The sequence below is a fragment of the Natator depressus genome, chromosome 11 (assembly GCF_965152275.1).
Source record: "Natator depressus isolate rNatDep1 chromosome 11, rNatDep2.hap1, whole genome shotgun sequence".
NCBI classification, from domain to species: domain Eukaryota; kingdom Metazoa; phylum Chordata; order Testudines; family Cheloniidae; genus Natator; species Natator depressus.
The window spans coordinates 70,227,131-70,251,638 of NC_134244.1; the positions used below are offsets into that span (position 1 = coordinate 70,227,131).

The following is a 24,508-nucleotide window of genomic DNA, read 5'->3' on the forward strand; positions in this document are numbered from 1 at the left end:
CTTCTATGATGAGATTACTGGTTCTGTGGATGAAGGGAAAGTAGTGGATGTATTGTTTCTTGACTTTAGCAAAGCTTTTGACACGGTCTCCCACAGTATTCTTGTCAGCAAGTTAAAGAAGTATGGGCTGGATGAATGCACTATAAGGTGGGTAGAAAGTTGGCTAGATTGTCGGGCTCAACGGGTAGTGATCAATGGCTCCATGTCTAGTTGGCAGCCGGTGTCAAGTGGAGTGCCCCAGGGGTCGGTCCTGGGGCCGGTTTTGTTCAATATCTTCATAAATGATCTGGAGGATGGTGTGGATTGCACTCTCAGCAAATTTGCGGATGATACTAAACTGGGAGGAGTGGTAGATACGCTGGAGGGCAGGGATAGGATACAGAGGGACCTAGACAAATTGGAGGATTGGGCCAAAAGAAACCTGATGAGGTTCAATAAGGATAAGTGCAGGGTCCTGCACTTAGGATGGAAGAACCAAATGCACAGCTACAGACTAGGGACCGAATGGCTAGGCAGCAGTTCTGCGGAAAAGGACCTACGGGTTACAGTGGACGAGAAGCTGGATATGAGTCAGCAGTGTGCCCTTGTTGCCAAGAAGGCCAATGGCATTTTGGGATGTATAAGTAGGGGCATAGCGAGGAGATCGAGGGACGTGATCGTTCCCCTCTATTCGACATTGGTGAGGCCTCATCTGGAGTACTGTGTCCAGTTTTGGGCCCCACACTACAAGAAGGATGTGGATAAATTGGAGAGAGTCCAGCGAAGGGCAACAAAAATGATTAGGGGTCTGGAACACATGACTTATGAGGAGAGGCTGAGGGAACTGGGATTGTTTAGTCTGCGGAAGAGAAGAATGAGGGGGGATCCGATAGCTGCTTTCAACTACCTGAGAGGTGGTTCCAGAGAGGATGGTTCTAGACTATTCTCAGTGGTAGAAGAGGACAGGACAAGGAGTAATGGTCTCAAGTTGCAGTGGGGGAGGTTTAGGTTGGATATTAGGAAAAACTTTTTCACTAGGAGGGTGGTGAAACACTGGAACGCGTTACCTAGGGAGGTGGTAGAATCTCCTTCCACAGAAGTTTTTAAGGTCAGGCTTGACAAAGCCCTGGCTGGTATGATTTGATTGGGGATTGGTCCTGCTTTGAGCAGGGGGTTGGACTAGATGACCTCCTTAGGTCCCTTCCAACCCTGATATTCTATGACTCTATGAAATAGACCTGCTCAGCCATCTTTTTGCTTGCAATGTTTCCCTTCTGGGTGAGGGAGGCAGTTGTTTTCTTTTTTTGTCCTTTTTGGAGGCGGGAGGGCTGCAGTTCACTGAGGAGCCCGTACCTGGGTGAGAAGCAGGTCCAAGTGACTTCTGCCCAAGAATCATTTTCAGGCGGAGTTCTCTGTCTTTACGTGCCAGGGATTTTAATTCGGAACAATGGGCACATTTTTGAGGAATGAGGGACTCCCCCAGGCATTTTATACACTGCGAGTGACCATCCAAGATACCGATGGCGTCCCTGCACGTAGTGCACCGCTTAAATCCTGGGGAGCCAGGCATATTAGCATCAGCTGGACGCTGAGAGGAACAAGCAGGAATGAATTTTTTTTTTTAAAGGGATGAACTTATCTAGTAACTAGAGTGCTAAACTAACGGGAAAAAAGGATGTAGAATGGGTAAAAGAAAAAGTTTTAACGAGTCTGCTCTAGGTCCGACTCAGGCCGGGGACGGTAGAGAAGGAACTGAGGAGTTCAGCCACGCATGCGCACAATTAAGACAAGTCTGGTATGTGAGGCAGGCTCTGTTCATGCGCAGCCAATACGCATACTGCTGTAAAAATCTCTGAACAACGGTGCGGGGGGCACCGACATCTACAGTGGAGCACCCACATGGACACTCATCTCGAAGAAGAATTGTGGCTGAGACCAAGCAAGAGACGGTTGATTTTAAAGCTCTGAAACCATAATTTTTGCCCATGGAACAAAAAAATAAATTGTTTTTTCCTGACAAACTTTGTTCTGTCCAGGTACTGTAATAGCCTGACAGACATACTGGTGATGCCGCTTACTTCCCTAAGAGTCAGAAGGACTGAAAAAGAGGTGTGATGTCTGGATTTAAAAATGGTAAAAAGAAACAACTGAGTAAAACTTGAGACAATTAAAAACTTTTAAGTCAATCAGTGGTTCAAAAAGTAGTTCATCTTCCAGCTGGCTACAGGAATATGACTACAGGATACAGTTTTACTACTACCTTGGAGAACCTGGCAATGTTAGAATAAGGAGCTTGAGATGCTTTCCCCCGTGTATAAATCGAAGGTGACTAATGTCTATAGATGCATCTATAAGAGAGGTGCTGAGGGTCAGACCTTCAACAAATCATCAGAAAGAAAACGAAGGCAAGTTTTGACTGCCGTTGATTTTGGACAGATTTTTGCATTCCAGTGTTTGAAATGTGTTAGACATGGCACTTGGCCTTGGATGTAGAGTCTAGACTGTAGGAAGACATCAACTAACTGTTTAGCATACCCAGAGTCTTCAAAAGATTTGTCCTCTTAAGTTCCAGCCCATCAGTTTGAACCTGACAGGGTACTGGCAACATTGGGTCCTGTAGTCTCTGGAGAGAGGTTACTTCCATGGACAAGAGTCTGATATTTACACCTGTCAATAGAATCCAAGCCTGTGGACCTATTAGGATGACACCAGTCCCATCACTCCTCTTCTATACACATCCTGAGACAGTTTTGCGCTCATTCACCTTTCATTACCTGGTACCAACACCTTGGAATCCCCATCATCTTTCCTGGATGCTCAAATAGACACTTGTGGATGTTCAGGAGGTCTCTTTTGTGAATCTGATGATTCAAGAACCTTAAAACAAAAGCTTCAAAAAGCCCCCAGAAGCAGTCAGATTTATAGAGCTGAAAAAAAAAGTCTCTCTAAAGAAAGAGAGAGAAGTCCCTCTGGAGGATTTTTTGCTCTTGGTTTCACAATTTTAGCCAGATTCTTCTCTCTTGGACTAAGCTGAGCTTAAAAAGTAAGAAAGAGTCCTCTGATGGAAGACTCTTGTAGCTCCTCACTCTTCAACTATGGAAATTATATCACCCTGGATAGGCATTAGGATGCAGCAACCCTCTCAACACTTGATACCATCTTTGTTCTCTCAATAGAATCCTACAGAAGGCATTCTTGGGCACAGAGTGAGATGGATAACAAATTCCACTTTTGGGAAGTTCTGTTGACAGAGATCCCTATCATGCCATGACTAAGGGATCTCTGTCAACGGAACTAAGGGATCGTGGATCAGACAGCCAAAAAGTAACATATTTGGGTCTGAACTTAAGGCTGTCTACAGAGCTCTGTTATCCTTTAAAATACACCATCTTCTTTGCTCTGTTATCATACAAACTGACAATTCTGCAATCAGTCTATATTAAAAAAAATCAGGGATCCACGTGAAGCAGTTCCCTAGCCAAGGAAATCAAAGAGTTGCTCATCTAAGACACACACAGGCTAAAGAATGGCTGCATGAATTGAGTGATGGAAACCACTATGGGGCATAGCCTTCAAAGAAGGACAGGAGAAGAAGTGAGGGTGGTCTGATCATTCGGTTCCCTTTCATTCCTCACTGTACCCAATTCACTCAGTTTTGCTAAATGCGGGAGAGACTTCAGCCACTCAGTATTAATAGCTGTCCTAGTAAGCCATGAAGAGGGCTCTGGCAATGATGGCAACCACCATACCTGGGTGCCAGCCCTGGTAGAAAGACAAGGTTTGTGGTGCAAAACCACCCTAAGGATCCTCTGAATGTTGGGAAGTCTGCCCTAGAAGAGGTAGGTCTTGTTTAACTACCCACCCTGACATGCAGAGGATATGGCTGGTAGCATGAGAAAGAGAATCTCCCCCATTTCAGACTCTCAGTACAGTTTGCTTTCTCCCTGCCTTTCCATCTGCTCTGCCCATGGAATGGACAGTTCAAGTTCTTCTGGACGGAAGGCAGAAGCATTCCTAAGTGCTGGGCAAGCAACTCCTGAAAGGGGGCAGTGTTGGAGCCAAACTTTCAGTACTAGAGCAATCCATCCACCTACCTTGTGGGAAGTGAGAAGCAGCTCATTAGTTCCAGGTCATGGGAATCTCATGGAGAAAGTTGAAAACATATTGCTAGAGGTTTGTAACCTTTGCTGAGATGATACTCCTCTCGACCGTCTTGTGAGAATAGCACCGGTGAATGGTAGGAGGACAGAGCTTCTAATTCCCAAGAAAGGATGACACAGGAGTAAGAACCTTGTCCTACAGATCTTGGCTCTCTAGAGCAGCGCTGTTGGTTCTGTCATGCTGCTGATTGGCTGACCAGTCTAATTATAATATCCCCACTCTACTCACCCACGCCCAAGTCTGTTAAAGTGGCCCGGTGAGAAGTACTGCTGCTCAGGGCAGCAGTGAAAGGGCACTAGAAATTCTGCTGCCCTGAGACAGGAATAAGCTGTGTTGAGGAATTGTTCCCTCAGCTCCACTCTCTATTTGGCACTGAATTGTAGTCTGGCCCTGCTCTGCTCTGGTGAGTGAAGTTAAGCACAGAGCTAGTATTGCAACTATATACCAAGTTGGACAATGGGAAAGATGCTGTATGCACCTGCACCTCTCAGTGTGACCCTTCCCACAATCCTATTAATAAGGGTTTGCTGCAGTTTGGCTCCCCTCCTACATCACACGCTGGAGGACAGCATATGCTTCATAGGGATTGATGTCCAAACAGAATGACCTGAATATATACCTCACTCCGATTGGTTGAAGAAGATGCCAAAAGCGTATAACTGCCTCTCAAAGACACTCACATCAGGACTATAAAGCGTCTTTTGCCTACTAAGTAACGTCACCGATTCATACATTTAAAAAAAATGTAAAATACTTTAAGGATTTATTTCTATTTTTTAAAATGTAAATAGCAATAATCCATCGACCCCCTTCAAATGCGAGTGAAAAGGTCACAAATATCAAAGTTGATTGCTAACTCGGTAATAAGGGGGAAAAACCCTCCCAGTGATCAGCAGTGTTTTGATAAATTGGCCATGTGGTTGACTAAGGAAAGAGGTGTCTAATCAGCAACATCAGCGACATTTTTTTTTTTAGTACATCAGATGCAGCAAGCCTGCCAAACCACCAATGGGGCCACTGGACGACTGAGATGCTAAAGAAACACTCAAGGAAGACCAGGCCATTGTGGAGAAGCTAAATCAATTCTTTCCATCAAGTCTTCATGGCAGATGATATGAGGGAGATTTCCACACCTGAGCCATTCTTTTTAGATGACAAATTTAAGGTGTCAATAGAGGAGATTTTGGAACAAATTGATAAATTAAACAGAAATAAGTCACCAGGATCAGATGGCATTCACCCAAGAATTGTGAAGGAACTCAAATATGAAATTGCAGTACTAACTATGATATGTAAGCTACTGCTTAAATCAGCCTGTGTACCAGATGACTGGTGTATAGCTAATGTAATGCTGATTTTTTAAAAAGGTCCCAGAAACAATCCTGGCAATTACAGGCTGGCAAGCCTAACTTCAATATCAGCCAACTGGTTGAAACTATAGAAAAGAAGAGAATTATAAGACATCTAGAAGAATATGATTTGTTGGGGAAGGGTAATCATGATTCACCAATTTATTACAATTCTCAGAGTGTCAACAACCATGTGGACAAGGGTGATTCCCTGGATATACCATACTTGGACTTTCAGAAAGCCTTTGACTCCATGCTCTGGAAGTCCCTAAGCCTCTGACTGCCAGATGCTGGGACTGGTCAACAGGGGATGGATCACTCAAAAATTTCCCTGTTCTGTTCATCCCCTCTGAATCATCTGGCACTGGCCACTGTCACAGACAGGATACTGGGCCAGATAGACCATTGGTCTGACGCAGTATGGCCACTCTCGTGTTCTTAAGGTCCCTCACCCAAAGGCTCTTAAGCAAAGTAAGTAGTCCCGGGTAATAGGAAAGGTCCTCATGGAACAGTAACTGGTTAAAAGACAGGAAACAAAGGGTAGGAAAAAATGGTCAGTTTTCACAGTGGAGAAGTTAAAATAGCAGGGTCCCTCAAGGATCTGTTCTGGTATCAGTACTGTTCAACATATTAATAAAGGATCTGGAAAAATGGATAAAGAGTGAGGTGGCAAAGTTTGGAGATGATACAAAATTACTCAAGATAGCGAAGTCCAAATCAGACTCCAAAGAGTTACAAAGGGATCTCTCAAAACTGGATGACTGGGCAACAAAATGGAAGATGAAATTCCGTGTTGATAAATTCAAAATAATGCATACTGGAAAACATAATCCCAACTATAAATACAGAATTATGGGGTCTAAATTATCTGTTACCACTAAAAAAAAAAAAGATCTTGGACCATTGTTGAAAGTTCTCTGAAAACATTCTCTCAATGTGCAGGGCCAGTCAAAAAAGCTAACAGAACGTAAGGAACCATCAGGAAAGGGATAGATAGACAGAAAATATCATAATGCCACTATATAAATACATGGTATGCCCACATCCTGAATACTGCATACAGATGTGGGTGCCCTATCTCAAAAAAGATATATTGGAAAAGGTTCAGAAAAGGGCAACAAAAATGATTAGGGGTATGGAACGGCTTCCGTTCCATACCGTATGAGGAGAGATTAATAAGACTAGGACTTTTCAGCTTGGAAAAGAGATGACTAAGGGGGGATATGATAGAGGTCTATAAAATCATGACTGGTGTGGAGACAGTAGATCAGGAAGTGGTATTTACTCCTTCTCATAACACAAGAACTAGGGGTTACCAAATGAAATTAATAGGCAAAACACACAAAAGGAAGTATTTCTTCACACAGCCCACAGTAAACCAGTGGAACACTTTGCCAGAGGATGTTGTGAAGGCCAATTACCTGTTAGGTTCACTCCCTCAGGGGCACCTGGCATTGGCCACTGTCAGCAGACAGGATACTGGGTTGGATGGACCTTTGGTCTGACCCAGTATGGCCATTCTTATGTTCTTATGACTATAACAGGGTTCAAAAAAGAGCTAGATAAGTTCATGGAGGATAGGTCCGTCAATGGCTATTAGCCAGGATGGGCAGGCATGGTGTCTCTAGCCTCTGTTTGCCGGAAGCTGGGAATGGGCGACAGGGGATGGATCACTTGATGATGACCTGTTCTGTTCATTCCCTCTGGGGCACCTGGCATTGCCCACTGTCGGAAGACAGGATACTGGGCTAGATGGACCTTTGGTTCCTATGTTCTTATGTAATACTGTGTGCAGTTCTGGTTGCCCCATCTCCAAAAAGATATATTAGAATTGGAAAAAAGTACACAGAAGAGCAAAAAAAAAAATTATTAGGGGTATGGAACAACTTCCATATGAGGACAGATTAAAAAGACTGGGACTGGTTCATCTTAGAAAAGAGATTACGAAGGGGGGATATGACTGAGGTTTATAAAATCAGGAATGGTTACGAGAACACGTATAGGGAAGTTTTATTTATCCCTCCACCTAATGCAAAAACCATGGGTCACCCAAATGAAGTCAATAGAGAGCAGGTTTAAAACAAACATAAGGAAGTACTTCTTCACACAACGTACAGTCCATCTGGGGCACTCGTTGCTGGAGATGTTATGAAGACCTAAACTATAGCTGGGTTCAAAAAAGAATTAGATAAGTTCAGGGAGGACAGGCCCATCCAGGGCTACTAGTGAAGATGGTCAGGGACACAATCCCATGCTAGGGAGGTGGTGGAATCTCCTTCCCTAGAAGTTTTTAAGGTCAGGCTTGACAAAGCCCTGGCTGGGATGATTTAGTCAGGGATCGGTCCTGCTTTGAGCAGGGGGTTGGATTAGATGACCTCCTGAGGTCCCTTCCAACCCATATATTCTATGATTCTGTGCTCTGGGTGCTCCTAAATGTCCCACTGCCTGAAGGTGGGACTGGACAACATGGGATGGATCACTCAAAAATTGCCCTGTTCTATCCCTTTCCTCTGAAGCATCTGGCACTGCCCACTGTCAGAAGACAGGATATTGGGCTAGACAGATCCTTGGTCTGACCCAGTATGGCCATTCTTATGTTCTCTAAGAAATGAAGCGTCCACTCTCACCCACTGTTTCCTGCTTCCGGTTTTTAAAAAGGAAGCTGCTCTCTCACTTTCTGCAGCACAGTGTATGGGAGGATTTTGCAAATGAAGATGTTCCTCTTCTGACCCTGCTTCCAACAGCTGACAAGAACATGGAGAGGGAAGAGACAAAAGTTAGACATGGGTGCTGTGAATCCCATTGGCAAATTGGAAGTGCTCTTTTCCAATGGCATAAATCTCCTGTTTCTAGCCCAGCAGGGATGCAACATATTGGACCCAATAACCTCGCACTGGGACAGGACTGAATATTTCTCATCGTGAGCCTTTGTGTAATTTAGAAGGGAAATAAGGAAATATTTCACTGGCTAAGCACTTTAAAATAAATAAAAAGGTGGCAGTTTAAAGGTGCTCAGAGGTTTGAGATCTCTTGTGAGAAATGGATTAGTAGACAGAGGGAAAGTTTAACAGTTATGGATGTCATTTGTCACTTGAATTTGTAATTTATTTCATAGCTATCATTTCCACATAGGTGGTATATATGTATGAACATATGCATGCATTCTCACACACTAACGTATTTGACTGGAAGAGAACATATGTTCTTTTGTTTTGCTCAACTTGCTATTCTCTTACCTGAATTAGGAGAGATGTGTAAACTGCTCATGTCTTTGGACATGCCATTCGTTTTGGGACTGGAGATGGGTGCACAAGCTGATGTCGCTCGAGGTGGCCTCTTTCCTGGCACTTTCACAGTAGTTCTCAAAAGGTCGATTTCTTTTCCGTGAACATTCTGCATATAGTCCTGCAGAGAAACAAACCAATAAAAATCAAAAAGGTACAAGAAAACTACAAGTTAGAATAGTATATTAAGAACTGGAGACTAAAAGTGGGAAAAGATTTTCATAATTCTTGCTTATCAAATACATAAATGCACCAAGAGGACAGATCCTAATGCAGAAAGAGGTTGGTCAGCAGCTTGCATAGGAACCACCGCCTGTTTACTAGGATTCTGCAGCACAGCAAATTACACTCATCTTCTTTACTCCCGCACAGAGTCTCCAGAAAAGAGAGGCCTTTGCATCTGTTCTCCAAAGAGAATTCTTCCATAGAATTCTCTAACAGTATGTGGGGTGACCAATGTAACAGTACTGTCATGTAGACTTAGCCAGACTAATAGCCACTATATCTGAAGCAACCAGATATTTCACGAATAGGGCCAAAAATTGAGTGGTTAGTATGCTAGTGGTACAGAACGGCATGTACAAAAACCAGGAGTTGCATATTTCTGAGTTCCTCAACTCCATAGGTAACTATGGAAATAAAATGGATTGAAACTATCTTATATTGTTCTCTTTTTTGGAAACAGTCTTGTAATTCTTAGTTGCCAGGCTAACATTTATTTTTGTGATCACAACGATGTTCTCTTCAGGGTTGTTTCCCATTAAGTAATTGACTTGATTCCATAATGTTGGGATTAGGAAGGCTGAATTAAAGTCAGAAGGATTAAAATAGTTTTGCACGAAGGCCTGTTATGGGTCAAAATCACTGCAACTCTTACATGGCTACAATTATGGTAAATTATTTATTTTCCATAAACACCACTTCACCTTTAACACAGCAACACAAATTTTACAATATGAAATACACATTCTGTTTAAACATGCTGAACTCTGCTACGGGGGCAATACTTATTTTCTGGTAGACTTATCCAATTTGATAAAGAAATTATATCAGATTTCTTCAGGTTGTTTGGAAATGCAGTAAATATCTACATGGTATGAAGGGGGAGTCGGAACAGTTCACTGGAGGTTTTAGAGTGCAGAGTGACACTGAAAATTAAGTATCAGAGGAGTAGCCGAAAATTAAAAAACCCTCCCTTCACTAATTTCTGGTACAGTACAAGATGAAAAGAATAGCTCCCCTTATAAAACATCAACTGGGTATAACTTTCTTGTTCAATGCCAATTCTTCACAAATTAAAATACAATAAGAGGAACGTAATTGAGCATTTATTGCTTATGGGCTCTAAAATGAGGCTAATCAGATAGTGACTAAACCTCAGCATGCGCTCTTTTAATAGACACATTTTATTTAACATACAATAACTGATGTATTCCATTTAAATTTTGCTAATGGAGAAGTTTAAAGTGTTCTCTACAAATTCTGGAACTGGAGCGAGTACACAAATCACCTTTAACACTAAGTTTCGGAAACGTCTCAGGTGCAGATTAAGTTGCTTTAAGTAGAGAAGGAATCAGGTTTGAAAGTGAGGTATAAACTTACTGAAGAAAGAGTAAATTAATGTTGGGAAGCAGGGAATAAATATACTGTAACTATTATTTTACTATTAAACAAAGGTGCCCAAACAAAATAGAAGCCCCACAAGCACTAAATGACAGTTTACATTATTACTTTCTATGGATGTATTGAATGCACATGACAAAGACCCTTTCATTCTGTGCTGGGTGCATTATAATAATCCTGTACATTTCCCCGTAAAGGGAGAGAGGAAAGCACTGAGCTTCCTTCCACTAGGATGTCAACTCCCTCCTAGCCCTGCATCCACGCATCTTAGATCTGTACTTGAATTAAAAGTTACAACTACAAAATAATGCAGCATGGTCAGAAGTGTGACGTGTGGTTTGATCAGATTAGAACAGATGAGGGTCTCGCTGTCATCTGGAATATGATGTGTTAAAGAGAAGACAGCAAGTCTGATTTTGATATGCAAATGTTACAGATTTAACTCCCCTAGATGTTAGTTGTAGAAAACGCTGATCTGAGAAAAAAGGGGAAAAAACTCTTTAACAAGGCATGAGGGTAATTCAAAGCCAAGTACTTTTAAACAGCACTTAACAAGTCCCTAGAGCCTACTCAACAGCGGGCCACCCCAGAAGTGCCATCTTCTGCCCCTCAACAGCTTGAAAAAGTAGTAATTGCAAATCCATTTGCATTTTTCTTCTCAAGTTGTCCATGTTCATCATTCAGCACTGTGAAAAAAAACAAGCACCAGAGCAAAGGGAACCCTCCCCAAATGCGTCAATAACAAGATAACGGAGTGCCTGAATCCCCCCCACACTCCTGCTCTTACACCTTTGCCATCGGTTGTTTTTCACATTTCACTCCTAATTATGTTGCATCTATTGCCATATACTTAATTAGCTGCATTAATGTGATTTCTTTTCACATAGTCAAGCAATTAAGAGCTATGATTGAGTTTCATTCAATTAGCCTCAACAAACATGCTAATTGATGTCCCAGATGCAAATGAGGTGCAATGAGAGAAACCTGCTAGCAATCGAGAGTTGTGTCAGAGAGACACAGCTCTCAGCTTGCTGACAGAAGCACAGCTTAACATGGCTACCACCTTCTGTGGAGCTGCCTTTCGAGGAAGGGAGATAAGTCATTAATGCCTCAGTGTACCAAACAGATCCCTACAGGAATACCGTGCAGCACTGAATCAAATCAATGTCGTCTCCAATTCTCACAGCAATGGCAGGTAGTTGCACTGTAAGTGGGGAAAATGTGAGGCACTTTACTAGGATTTGGTAGGCGTTACAGATATTGTAACTACCGCATACACAACTTCTTTAGCTAAAAAATTGTTTAAAGAAGTGTTCATCTAATCTCCGAGCTTGTGAAATACTACATAAGTAATGGCCTACAGTTATCAGTAACTGGCGACTTCATCTTAGTCAGCTGTGGGGCATGCTGGTACTTGAAGTTAAGCCTAGAACACATCAATCAATCAATATTCCCTAAAAATACACTCACTATATTGATTCTCATTGCTTTTCATCCTGAGGTAACACCTTTAGCAGTTTGCTCAAATATAGCGCCACTGAGTGTTAATTTGACTACTCAAGGCAAGTGACTAGTATCTATAAGACTAAATTAACTGCTAAAATACCCGTGATTGCCATAGAAAGGACAAATACTTCTGGAAGCTGCAAAATGTTATTTAATAACACCTCAAAATGAATTGCCCATAGTGAAAAGACATGATACACAATAATACAGCTTTCTTTTCAGAAAACACTGTAAATGGAAATATAATTAAGTTAAACAGTGAAATGGATGGAAGCTGCTTAGGCAAACACACGGACTGACTAAAGAGATAGATATGACTTTGCTTTCTAAAGAGGCCTTGTCTTGAGAATATTTAATACTGCTATTTAAGGATGTTCCTTACTGACTGGAATAAATAACTGCAATGAAAACATTACACAACTGTTGGTATACATTCATGTGGGCTTCAGTTTTTTAAATCACTCTCACACACACAAAATTCAGTGAACACAGGTGTCCAATTATCATACATTCATTCCCAAAACAATTAGAATCCTCCTTTATAAAAAAAAAATCTAATAAAAATTGCTATGAAGAATTCTTCAACAAAACCACTATTCATGTCATGGAAGCACACAATCTAGTCTAAAGGGAAAAAAAATCAAACTTTAATTTTCAAAACTTAAGAAAGGAACCACAAAAAATGTCTTCCATATCACATAACATTGGGCACAGTAGTTTAATTTCTTCTCTACACTACTGTCTGCACATGAGAATAGGCCTTTATTTCAACACTGCTTCAAATAAGAAAAAATCAGAACACAGCTTCACCAGGTTTGGAGGCATGTACAATGCTCTCTTACAACACAGACACAGAGTTTATTTTAAAGGCAGAACTATAGGACCACGCGCGTTCCTGCTGTATGTTCCCTCCATTCCTCATGTTGCCCGTCTGGACTCTACATGCCTTGGCACAGGAACTATATTGTTAATATGATTTAAGTGCATGGCACAGTACATTGTGGATGAAATACAAATAAATAAATTACCAAAGTCTATCAGCTGCATTTCACTTTTTCTATTTCCAAAATCTAGTTTATTATGCAAGAACACTCTCCATTTGTTCATGGCTCCATCGCATTTAAAAAGTTACCCCTGCCATTGAGCAACCCCTGCAAGCACCCAATCACTTTTGTTTCTACAACCTGACTAATAAGCTAAGAACAGCTAGTGAAATGTACAAACTAATACAATATGCAAGCTCAATTTTTAGAAACCAAATACCATAAACTTACTTCAGGTTTAAAATCCACTATATCTGACGGCCTTAATCTCCAGTGCATTTCTCCTTGTGGTTAAACAACACTTGTGAAAAGTAGGTGTAAAATACTACCATTCCAATTACTTTGCACAGATATAAATAACCATACAAAGAGCAAGGAAGCGTAACCCACACACCTCCTAGATGTGGTGTTCTGTCCCATCTAGTGGCACCGAGACCACTTAGAGAGAGATAAAATGAGTCTGCTCTACAGCCTTAGCTAACAGCCAGTTGGCTTTTAGCTCATACAGTAGAGGCTCATGCACTAAGCTCCAGAGGTCCCAGAATTGATCCCACCCACCACCGACTGGGGTCTGTCAGAGTTACAGAAGCAGAGATGGAGCTTGAGTATTGCAAAGCAAGTGAGACTTTAAAAGAGAATGAAATTATCAAGTAGATAGCTATAGACCCTGGGAGCCTAAGTGGGAGTGTTCTGCACTGCTTTATGTGATATACAAAAATGAGCGACTCAGATTCTTGCTGCAAAAGCAGACCAGGACTGGGAGACACTGTACCTTGTACTGTTGATACTGGACAGTTCTGAAATTACAGTGAAAGGTCCAATGTTCCAGTGTGGTCCTCCATGCATAGAAACCATATCAGCTCTTTCCCTGGCAGGCCTCAGAGCAGGGGATTCTTAGGACTCCATTTGGTTGCATTTGGATGGACTATAGTTGAAGCAGCCCTTCTCCACAATCCTTCCCCTCACACGACAGAATACACATACTGTTTACCATGATTAGGGCCCTACCAAATTCACGGTCCATTTTGGTATATTTAACAGTTATAGTATTTTAAAAATCTTAAATTTCATGGTTTCAGATATTTAAATTATAGTGTTGTAACTGTGGGGGGTCCCAAAAGGGGGGGGTGTCACAAGACTATTGTAGGAAGGTTGCAATATTGCCATCCATACTTCTGCACTGCTGCTTGTGACAGCCCTGCCTTCAGAGCTGGGCTCCCAGCCAGCAGACGCAGCGCTTCCTGCAGCTGGCAGAGGTTCACGGAGGTGGGTCTGACCTGGCCCCGGGAGCAGCCCATGCTGGGGAAGAGGAAGTCCAATCCCTGCCCGGGCAGAACTAGCAGCTGGAGCCAGATGCATGGTAGGAGCCCCTGGCTGGGATGCTCCCAACCCTGCCCCTCTCCGGCTCTGGGCCCGGCCCTCAGGTTTAAAGGGGCCTTGGGCTGGCTGTGTGTATGTGGAGGCGTGGGGGTGTGTGTGACCACAGCGACTCCCTGACCACAGCACCCTGGGCAGTTGCCCACTGTGTCCATCCACAAGACCCACCCCAAAAGTGACAACCTCCCCGTACCATGCCACCCTCACTTCTGCTTTGCTGCTGGCAGTGGTGTTACCTTCAAAGCTGGGCGCCTGCCCAGCAGCCTCTGCTCTGTGGCCATCTAGCTCTGAAGGCAGTGCAGAAGCAAGGGTGGCAATACCAGGGAGTGCCCCACAATTGACAGATTTCACAGTGGAGACTAGATTGCACAGACCGTGATGCATTTTTCATGGCTGTGAATTTGGTAGGGCCCTAACCATTGACAGCTGTTTGGCTGAGTACACTCTTCTTGCATGCTCAACATCAAAACACTCATCGCAAAGTTACTGTGTGTCACAAAATTAATGTACCTAAACCTAATCTAACCTCTCACTTCTCAGAAAGTCCTGGAAAAAACTGGTCCCTCAAATTTTCATTTTCTTTCTTGCATTCCTTTCCCTCTCTCTATCTCCCATCAATAACTTACTCTAAGGTAATAAAATACAGAATTTAACCTGAAGAGTGCTGGCTTTTTCCAGTCAAATATTACGTGGTACATGAATATTTCTGTAGTCTTCAAAGTGTTAGCAGCCAAAAAAACCACATACTTCCCATTCTGTGACTTGTGTTGACACAATCTGACAGCTCCCACTCCCCATGCTAGAAACTGGTTAAGACACAGGGCAAGTAGTTAGGAGCTCTATTCCCACTACTATTATTGGTTTGCCCTGTGGTGCTGGGCCAGATATTTGATACATGTATGTCAGATTCCCTGTCAGCAGATAGGAGACCCTGCTTGTCTATCATACAGAGATGTTTGTGAGGCTCACTGCATTAAGGCTTCCTTATTCGTAGGTGAAAGATGCTGCCGAAGTATTAAAACAGAGAGCCCGTGTTTGTATCTCAGGATGGAATGTTGGAAGTTTTTGGAGAGAGGGAGCTAAGATCAAGATGGCATATTTTAGAGAATAATACTGACTTAGGGAGCCGTGAATGGTAACCTGCAAAGCTATTGTTCATTGTCAGCAACAACTGCTTTGTCAGAAGCGGGTGCGAGACGTGGACTGGTAAATGCTGAAGCCGTACTTTTGTGTGTACATGGCAGTCAGACATTTTTATTGCAAAATGCCGTCTGGAAAAGATGCAAAACAAAATTGCTAAACTGCAAAGGAAAAAAAAATAAGGGGGAAAAACAAAAGGCCCCCTTCCCTTTGCTTATTGAGTTCAAAGGCATAACATGCAGCACCCTGCAGCAAATGGGAAGCTACACTAATTTTAAAACCATAAAACGCTATAAAGTGCCCTGCGGGGCAGGACTACACTGAAGCTAGTTGCACCTAAATAAGACATGGTTCATTTACTTCACAGCTTAGCCTAATGTAATCATCAGTGGATTTCTAGCCTAGAGTTGTAACAGGCAAATAGCCGATACTGCGGAGGCGACACTCCCAGCCATAGAGGGGGCCTCTGCTATATTGCTGTTGATTAGAAAATTTTTCAGTTTTGACAAGCACTTAATGAACATAAATCGCACCTTGATTGGTTTCCATTTGGGGCCACAGGCACACCTGCGAAAAAACAACAATCTCCAACTCCACTTCCCCCATTCTTTGCAGAGAACTCAGCAAAAAACCTACAGTCCTGTTATGAGCCACATAAGAAAATATTTTTCACCCGTTTCTGTGCAAGCAGCAGTGAAAGAACATTTTCCCTAAACGCCTTCCTACAGAGAGATATGCACATTACGTCCTTTAACATCTTAGTGCACTGTGATTTCTTAAAAGGTACTACAAAGCTACCTCCCCAGAAAATAACATTGGGGGACAGTCATTTTAAAATGTGTGTGTCAGTCTGTTCCGGAAAACACTCTGATCAACCTAAAGCTCCTTCTGAGAAGGTCATCTTGTTCCCTTACTATTAACATTGGGAACTGAGACCCTGAAGTTAAAGGAATAAAATAAACATTCACTGTGTCTATGCTATAGTATTAATCAGATCAATTGATGCTTGGGGACAGAGGGGTCTTTCAATGTATAACACCAGATCTCAAACATACAAAATATTTAATTTTTCATAGTTTGCACATTTTCATGGAAATCCGAGCAGGTTATTCTGTCTCTGCCCCTCACTCCCCCCTGCTCTCACTAGATCATAACAAGAACAGACCTAACATTTCGTAAGCACTAGATCCACAATTTGTCTATCACAAATAATTTATGTAACATGTATGTCTATACTGGTTAGTTCTACTAGAAATGGAGCTTTATTTTCATAAATCATCTCTTCATAAATCAATACCTTGCCTATTTAAATTGCAACTTGTTCAAATAACCAAACAGTCTTTTTTGACAATGAGCTTCACTCTTTGCTGATATCTATTACATACTGCAGTTTACACTGTTCTGCAAGTAATAGTTCCATGTGCATTGCAGTACCCTACACTAATTACATGTGATAAATCTTGTGTCATATGCTCTGAAACAAATGGATTCCAAGCTAAATATGCTTTATATATTCACAGGTCACTTAATGCACAAACAAGGAGAATCTCTACCCAGTTGTGGGACTAGTTACATGGAAACAGCAGGAATAATCAGTCTTCATTACCCTAACCACAGACTGCTTAAGTGGGAGTCTTTTATGGTACAGCTTACTGACCATTGTACAGGACACTAAAAACTCCACATTTCATTATGCCCCTGGTTTGCTGTGATTTTTCACTTGGCATAGCAGGTGCAGTGGTGATTTCATTTAGGGCTACGCTCAGTTTGAAGGGACACTGTTGAGGTTGTTAGGATTTAAAATTTACTTACCTCGACAGTTTTCCCACAGTGCAATCCTTACCTTAAGGATGGCAACTATGTATTTAGGTGGTTTTTTTTTTAAACTAATCCTTACTGAAGCACTATTTCAAGAAAACAACGCCCTTGTAAACAACAAACTGCATGGATGATCTCCTGCAGCGGTCCCCTCTGGCGCGCTACCAACCCCTTTGTTTCCCATACAAGCACACATGCTATCACACACAATATATATATTAGTTGAAAACACACAGCGGTGACGTGTGATATCCCATATGATCATGGCATAAGGTGGTAAAGTAGCACAGGCTCTAATGACCATTTTTGCTGAAGACGTTACCATGTAGCGTCTACAAAATAACTGCAGCAATATATCAAAGTATGACAGAATTAAGAAATGAAGCCCAGAGAAATTGTAACAAATGACATCATAAAGCAGTATACTATTCTGAACAAGGTTTTAGGACAGAAGCTATTAAACTTGTCCACAATTATTTTTGTGTGGACGATGTATGGTATCAATACCTCAGATATGCAGCTAGAATTAGACACAACACTATATATCTTTCATGCCTGTTTTCCATTTACTCCAGTGTTTCATACATAAGACTGATAAAAAATAACTAACACAAATTTGAGCATTGATAATTTTGTCAAACATATATTACCCCTAAAATCACCCTGTCGACTTCTCTTTCCCAGGGTCTGCCCTGAATGCAAAAGGTTTCAAAGAGTACATCTGCGTCCTAATTGATACATAGCAATATGAAGTCATAAACAAAGCTATCTTTGGGTCAATTCCCAGACCTATTCAACGTGACCTGATTTTATGATTACTAGGGCCCTTCCCAGAAAATTATTAAAGAAGAGAATTCAGACTTCACAAATATCTAGAGTTGTATTTTCATTTGAAGCAAACTATTTTTTATTGACTACGATCATCAGGGAGAGTGTGGGTAGTTTGTTAATCCAACATACCTATACATACCTTGGGGCTGTGAAACAGTTCAAGGGGAAACACACTTTTTGGAGCAAGAGACGAGCCAGACAAAGATGTTTGCACAAAGTTATTCATATACCCAGTTGTGCAACACAGCATTTAAATACTACAATGATAGGCAGACTGCAAGAACCAATGTTGCCAGCCCCCATACTTACAAAAATCATTCGTCAGGTCCCCAAAATCATGAAATTGGCCTAAAAACAATAATATATTTTGGGTTCTTTTTGGCCATTGAGTTTTTATAGTGCCCATTTTCAAGCTTTTCTGCAGAAGCATGAAGTCAAGGAATTTTTTTTTAACACGAGAATCCCAGCTTTATTTAATCACATGGCTTGAGGAGCTAAGGCTTTAAGAAAACAACACTAAATATAATGAGATGTGAGAACATTGCTGGAGTTGGCTACACCAACTCGTGTGTCACATTTCAACAGTTTTTACATGGATCATCATTTAAACTCTGATTGGGTCCTAGAAGATCAGTCAGTGCCTGCAGAATTTCACAAGCCAAAGTATTGTTATGGTAGTAGTGTCATTACAATATATCGGAGCAGATGTGTGTGAAGCAAGACAACTCCTAGCCATGCTGAAGTTTTACACACCATTATTGAAACATGAGTACTTTGTCTGATAATGGAAAAATCATTCCTAAGGTCTTTATCATTAAGCCAACGTGAACTACGTTTCTATGAATGATGGAATGAGCTCATTTCCCCTTCAGTTAGCACTGCTCATAAGAAAATGAATTTCCAGAGTTGTGGATACCACCTAGTGATTTCCCAGGCCAAACTTATTCAGATGAGTCTCATCTGGGTACAGTATAACAACATTTTTTTGTGTCACTCCCACAGCACCACCACAATCCCAACAACCTTTGTGAATGTCATTTGAACAGAGTCTATCCCAAATGGGAGAAAGATGAAATATAAGCAGTGCTCTTATGCCTCAGACCTCAGAACATTATGATAAAAACACCCAGCTTTCATACAGCATTTTTCATGTGTAGATCTCAAAGCACTTTACAAAGGATGTCAGTATCAGTACCCCCATTTTACAGAAGAGGAAATGGAAACAGAGATGAGATGACTTGCCCTAGGTCACCCAGCAGGCCAATGACTGAGCCAGGTACAGAACCCATGTCTCCACAGTCCCAGTGCACTATCCACTAGGCCAAACTGCCTCCATACAATGCTATTCTCTGTACACAGTCAAACCATTCTCTTGGATATGTACCCAAGATATATAGGTGCTAGATGGACAGCTGGGTTTTATGAGGACAATCAGCAGGATTTCCCTCTCATTCGTTATTTTGGAAGGCAATGAAATAAGAATAAAGCTGTGGAAACTTTTTCCCAGAAGAAAGTTATTAAATGGTTTCATTTTCCCACAGGCATCATGAGGAAGAGGAGACCCTCCCTTTACAGAGATGTTGGAACTTACTACCTTTCGCATGGCAGGAGATACCAGAATTGTTGGAACACTTTTGAACCCACTGTGTCTAAGATCAATGGTGAGCCATGCATGCTGGAACTAGATGATCTTCCCCCACTTCATCCTTATTCTGAGATGAGATGAACTTTTGGAATGGAACCCTTGGAGCTTTGTTTCTGCCCTGGCAAAGTTTAGGCTTTGGTTTTCTGCTTGGGAATCTTAGGGTTTGTCTGCACGGGGACACTCAGGAAAGTTAATTTGAACTAAGTAAAGGTGGGAATTTAAAGTGGATTCGGTAACCTAAAGCAAATTAAGACAACTTTAATTCTGAATGAATATGTCCACACAGGGGTTTAATTCAGTTTAACTAATCCACTTTAAATTTATACTTTTTATTAATTATACTGGTAAGTATCCGAGTGTGTGTGTGTGTGTGTGTGTTCGCTTGCTGAGGAAGTATCCGAGCGTGTGTTTGCTGGGAGGGCAGGGAGAGAGCCTGAGTGAGTGTCTGATTGGCTGCTAGCCTGCAGGGGGCGGGCATTAGGGTGTCAGGGAAGGTCAGGTGTTTGCGTCAGGGAAGCCTGGCTGTTTAAAAATAGCCAGAGCCTCACGAACCAGCTGAGCAGCGGGGACAGCAGAGCAGCTCACAGCAGGAGTTTGCCTGGGAGTTCGCCTGGAGTGAGCCCAGTGAGGCTTACATCTTGCAAACGTCTCTGAGGAAGCTCATAGTAGGTAGGTGATATGGAAGGGGGGGGTTCAGCTGTTGTGACCTGCACTGGATGTGCCATGTTTGTCTTTCTTCCACAGGACAGAAGCGGCTTTGTCTGTACAAAGTGCAAGCTGGTCTCCATATTGGAAGAGAAGATTGAAGGTCTGGAGCAACAGATAACGACCCTGCGTTGTATACGAGAAACTGAGGATTTTCTGGACAAAACTCAGGATAGGCTTCTAGGGGCACAAAGCTCTAAAGCTATAGAGCAGGTTGCACAGAGGAGCCAAGAGGCCAGTGAAGACGCTTGGCAACATGTGACCTCCAGAAGAGGTAAGCGGAATGTCCAGGTTCCAGTAACACAGACACAGGTAACTAACCGCTTTCATGTTCTCTCCACAGGTACCATTGCGGAGAGTGGACCAGATGATATGTCTGGGGGGAGAAAGCAGAAGGAGACTCCGCTGGTTGGAAGGCATGAGATGCGATGTCCTGAGGTTGGGGGTTCCACGACCACCACTCCCAAGAGGAGAAGGCGGGTGGTGGTGGTCGGGGACACTCTCCTCCGGGGGACTGAGTCATCTATCTGCCGCCCTGACCGGGAAAACCGAGAAGTCTGCTGCTTGCCAGGGGCTAAGATTCGCGATGTGACGGAGAGACTGCCGAGACTCATCAAGCCCTCGGATCGCTACCCCTTCCTGCTTCTCCACGTGGGCACCAATGATACTGCCAAGAATGACCTTGAGCGGATCACTGCAGACTACGTGGCTCTGGGAAGAAGGATAAAGGAGTTGGAGGCGCAAGTGGTGTTCTCGTCCATCCTCCCTGTGGAAGGAAAAGGCCTGGGTAGGGACCGTCGAATCGTGGAAGTCAACGAATGGCTACGCAGGTGGTGTCGGAGAGAAGGCTTTGGATTCTTTGACCATGGGATGGTGTTCCATGAAGGAGGAGTGCTGGGCAGAGACGGGCTCCATCTTACGAAGAGAGGGAAGAGCATCTTTGCCAGCAGGCAGGCTAACCTAGTGAGGAGGGCTTTAAACTAGGTTCACCGGGGGAAGGAGACCAAAGCCCTGAGGTAAGTGGGAAAGCGGGATACCGGGAGGAAGCACAGGCAGGAATGTCTGTGAGGGGAGGGCTCCTGCCTCATACTGGGAATGAGGGGCGAGCAACAGGTTATCTCAAGTGCTTATATACGAATGCACAAAGCCTTGGAAACAAGCAGGGAGACCTGGAGGTCCTGGTGATGTCAAAGAACTATGATGTGATTGGAATAACAGAGACTTGGTGGGATAACTCACATGACTGGAGTACAGTCATGGATGGTTATAAACTGTTCAGGAAGGACAGACAGGGCAGAAAAGGTGGGGGAGTAGCACTGTATGTAAGGGAGCAGTATGACTGCTCAGAGCTCCGGTACGAAACTGCAGAAAAACCTGAGTGTCTCTGGATTAAGTTTAGAAGTGTGAGCAACAAGAGTGATGTAGTGGTGGGAGTCTGCTATAGACCACCGGACCAGGGGGATGAGGTGGATGAGGCTTTCTTCCGGCAACTCACGGAAGCTACTAGATCGCATGCCCTGATTCTCATGGGTGACTTTAATTTTCCTGATATCTGCTGGGAGAGCAATACAGCGGTGCATAGACAATCCAGGAAGTTTTTGGAAAGCGTAGGGGACAATTTCCTGGCACAAGTGCTAGGGGAGCCAACTAGGGGGGGCGCTTTTCTTGACCTGCTGCTCACAAACCGGGTAGAATTAGTGGGGGAAGCAAAAGTGGATGGGAATCTGGGAGGCAATGACCATGAGTTGGTTGAGTTCAGGATCCTGACGCAGGGAAGAAAGGTAAGCAGCAGGATACGGACCCTGGACTTCAGGAAAGCAGACTTCGACTCCCTCAGGGAACAGATGGCCAGGATCCCCTGGGGGACTAACATGAAGGGGAAGGGAGTCCAGGAGAGCTGGCTGTATTTCAAGGAATCCCTGTTGAGGTTACAGGGACAAACCATCCCAATGAGTCGAAAGAATAGTAAATATGGCAGGCGACCAGCTTGGCTTAATGGTGAAATGCTAGCGGATCTTAAACATAAAAAAGAAGCTTACAAGAAGTGGAAGGTTGGACATATGACCAGGGAAGAGTATAAAAATATTGCTCGGGCATGTAGGAAAGATATCAGGAGGGCCAAATCGCACCTGGAGCTGCAGCTAGCAAGAGATGTCAAGAGTAACAAAAAGGGTTTCTTCAGGTATGTTGGCAACAAGAAGAAAGCCAAGGAAAGTGTGGGCCCCTTACTGAATGAGGGAGGCAACCTAGTGACAGAGGATGTGGAAAAAGCTAATGTACTCAATGCTTTTTTTGCCTCTGTTTTCACTAACAAGGTCAGCTCCCAGACTGCTGCACTGGGCATCACAAAATGGGGAAGAGATGGCCAGCCCTCTGTGGAGATAGAGGTGGTTAGGGACTATTTAGAAAAGCTGGACGTGCACAAGTCCATGGGGCCGGACGAGTTGCATCCGAGAGTGCTGAAGGAATTGGCGGCTGTGATTGCAGAGCCATTGGCCATTATCTTTGAAAACTCGTGGCGAACGGGGGAAGTCCCGGACGACTGGAAAAAGGCTAATGTAGTGCCAATCTTTAAAAAAGGGAAGAAGGAGGATCCTGGGAACTACAGGCCAGTCAGCCTCACCTCAGTCCCTGGAAAAATCATGGAGCAGGTCCTCAAAGAATCAATCCTGAAGCACTTACATGAAAGGAAAGTGATCAGGAACAGTCAGCATGGATTCACCAAGGGAAGGTCATGCCTGACTAATCTAATCGCCTTTTATGATGAGATTACTGGTTCTGTGGATGAAGGGAAAGCAGTGGATGTATTGTTTCTTGACTTTAGCAAAGCTTTTGACACGGTCTCCCACAGTATTCTTGTCAGCAAGTTAAGGAAGTATGGGCTGGATGAATGCACTATAAGGTGGGTAGAAAGCTGGCTAGATTGTCGGGCTCAACGGGTAGTGATCAATGGCTCCATGTCTAGTTGGCAGCCGGTGTCAAGTGGAGTGCCCCAGGGGTCGGTCCTGGGGCCGGTTTTGTTCAATATCTTCATAAATGATCTGGAGGATGGCGTGGATTGCACTCTCAGAAAATTTGCGGATGATACTAAACTGGGAGGAGTGGTAGATACGTTGGAGGGGAGGGATAGGATACAGAAGGACCTAGACAGATTGGAGGATTGGGCCAAAAGAAATCTGATGAGGTTCAATAAGGATAAGTGCAGGGTCCTACACTTAGGACAGAAGAATCCAATGCACCGCTACAGACTAGGGACCGAATGGCTACGCAGCAGTTCTGCGGAAAAAGACCTAGGGGTGACAGTGGACGAGAAGCTGGATATGAGTCAGCGGTGTGCCCTTGTTGCCAAGAAGGCCAATGGCATTTTGGGATGTATAAGTAGGGGCATAGCCAGCAGATCGAGGGACGTGATCGTTCCCCTCTATTCAACACTGGTGAGGCCTCATCTGGAGTACTGTGTCCAGTTTTGGGCCCCACACTACAAGAAGGATGTGGATAAATTGGAGAGAGTCCAGCGAAGGGCAACAAAAATGATTAGGGGTCTAGAGCACATGACTTATGAGGAGAGGCTGAGGGAGCTGGGATTGTTTAGTCTGCAGAAGAGAAGAATGAGGGGGGATTTGATAGCTGCTTTCAACTACCTGAAAGGGGGTTCCAAAGAGGATGGCTCTAGACTGTTCTCAATGGTCGCAGATGACAGAACGAGGAGTAATGGTCTCAAGTTGCAATGGGGGAGGTATAGATTGGATATTAGGAAAAACTTTTTCACTAGGAGGGTGGTGAAACACTGGAATGCGTTACCTAGGGAGGTGGTAGAATCTCCTTCCTTAGAGGTTTTTAACGTCAGGCTTGACAAAGCCCTGGCTGGGATGATTTAACTGGGAATTGGTCCTGCTTCGAGCAGGGGGTTGGACTAGATGACCTTCTGGGGTCCCTTCCAACCCTGATATTCTATGATTCCAAATTAATTTTACTTACTCCATGGAGACATGCCCTAACAATAGCTTTGAGTACCAAGAAAAGTAGGTAAGAACTGAAATCTTGGGA

The 24,508-nt window shown here is 43.3% G+C and overlaps 1 protein-coding gene across 4 annotated transcripts in view; it reads right to left on the reverse strand.

Annotated features, from left to right (window-relative positions):
• The window catches only part of AGAP1 (ArfGAP with GTPase domain, ankyrin repeat and PH domain 1), a 680,051-nt gene that overhangs the window by 210,169 nt on the left and 445,374 nt on the right, over positions 1 to 24,508 (reverse strand). For all 4 annotated transcript variants that reach the window (XM_074968160.1, XM_074968159.1, XM_074968162.1 and 1 more), the window contains one exon: positions 8,726 to 8,894. In XM_074968160.1, coding sequence (XP_074824261.1) covers positions 8,726 to 8,894 — 169 coding nt within the window. The remainder of the gene's footprint in view (positions 1 to 8,725; positions 8,895 to 24,508) is intronic.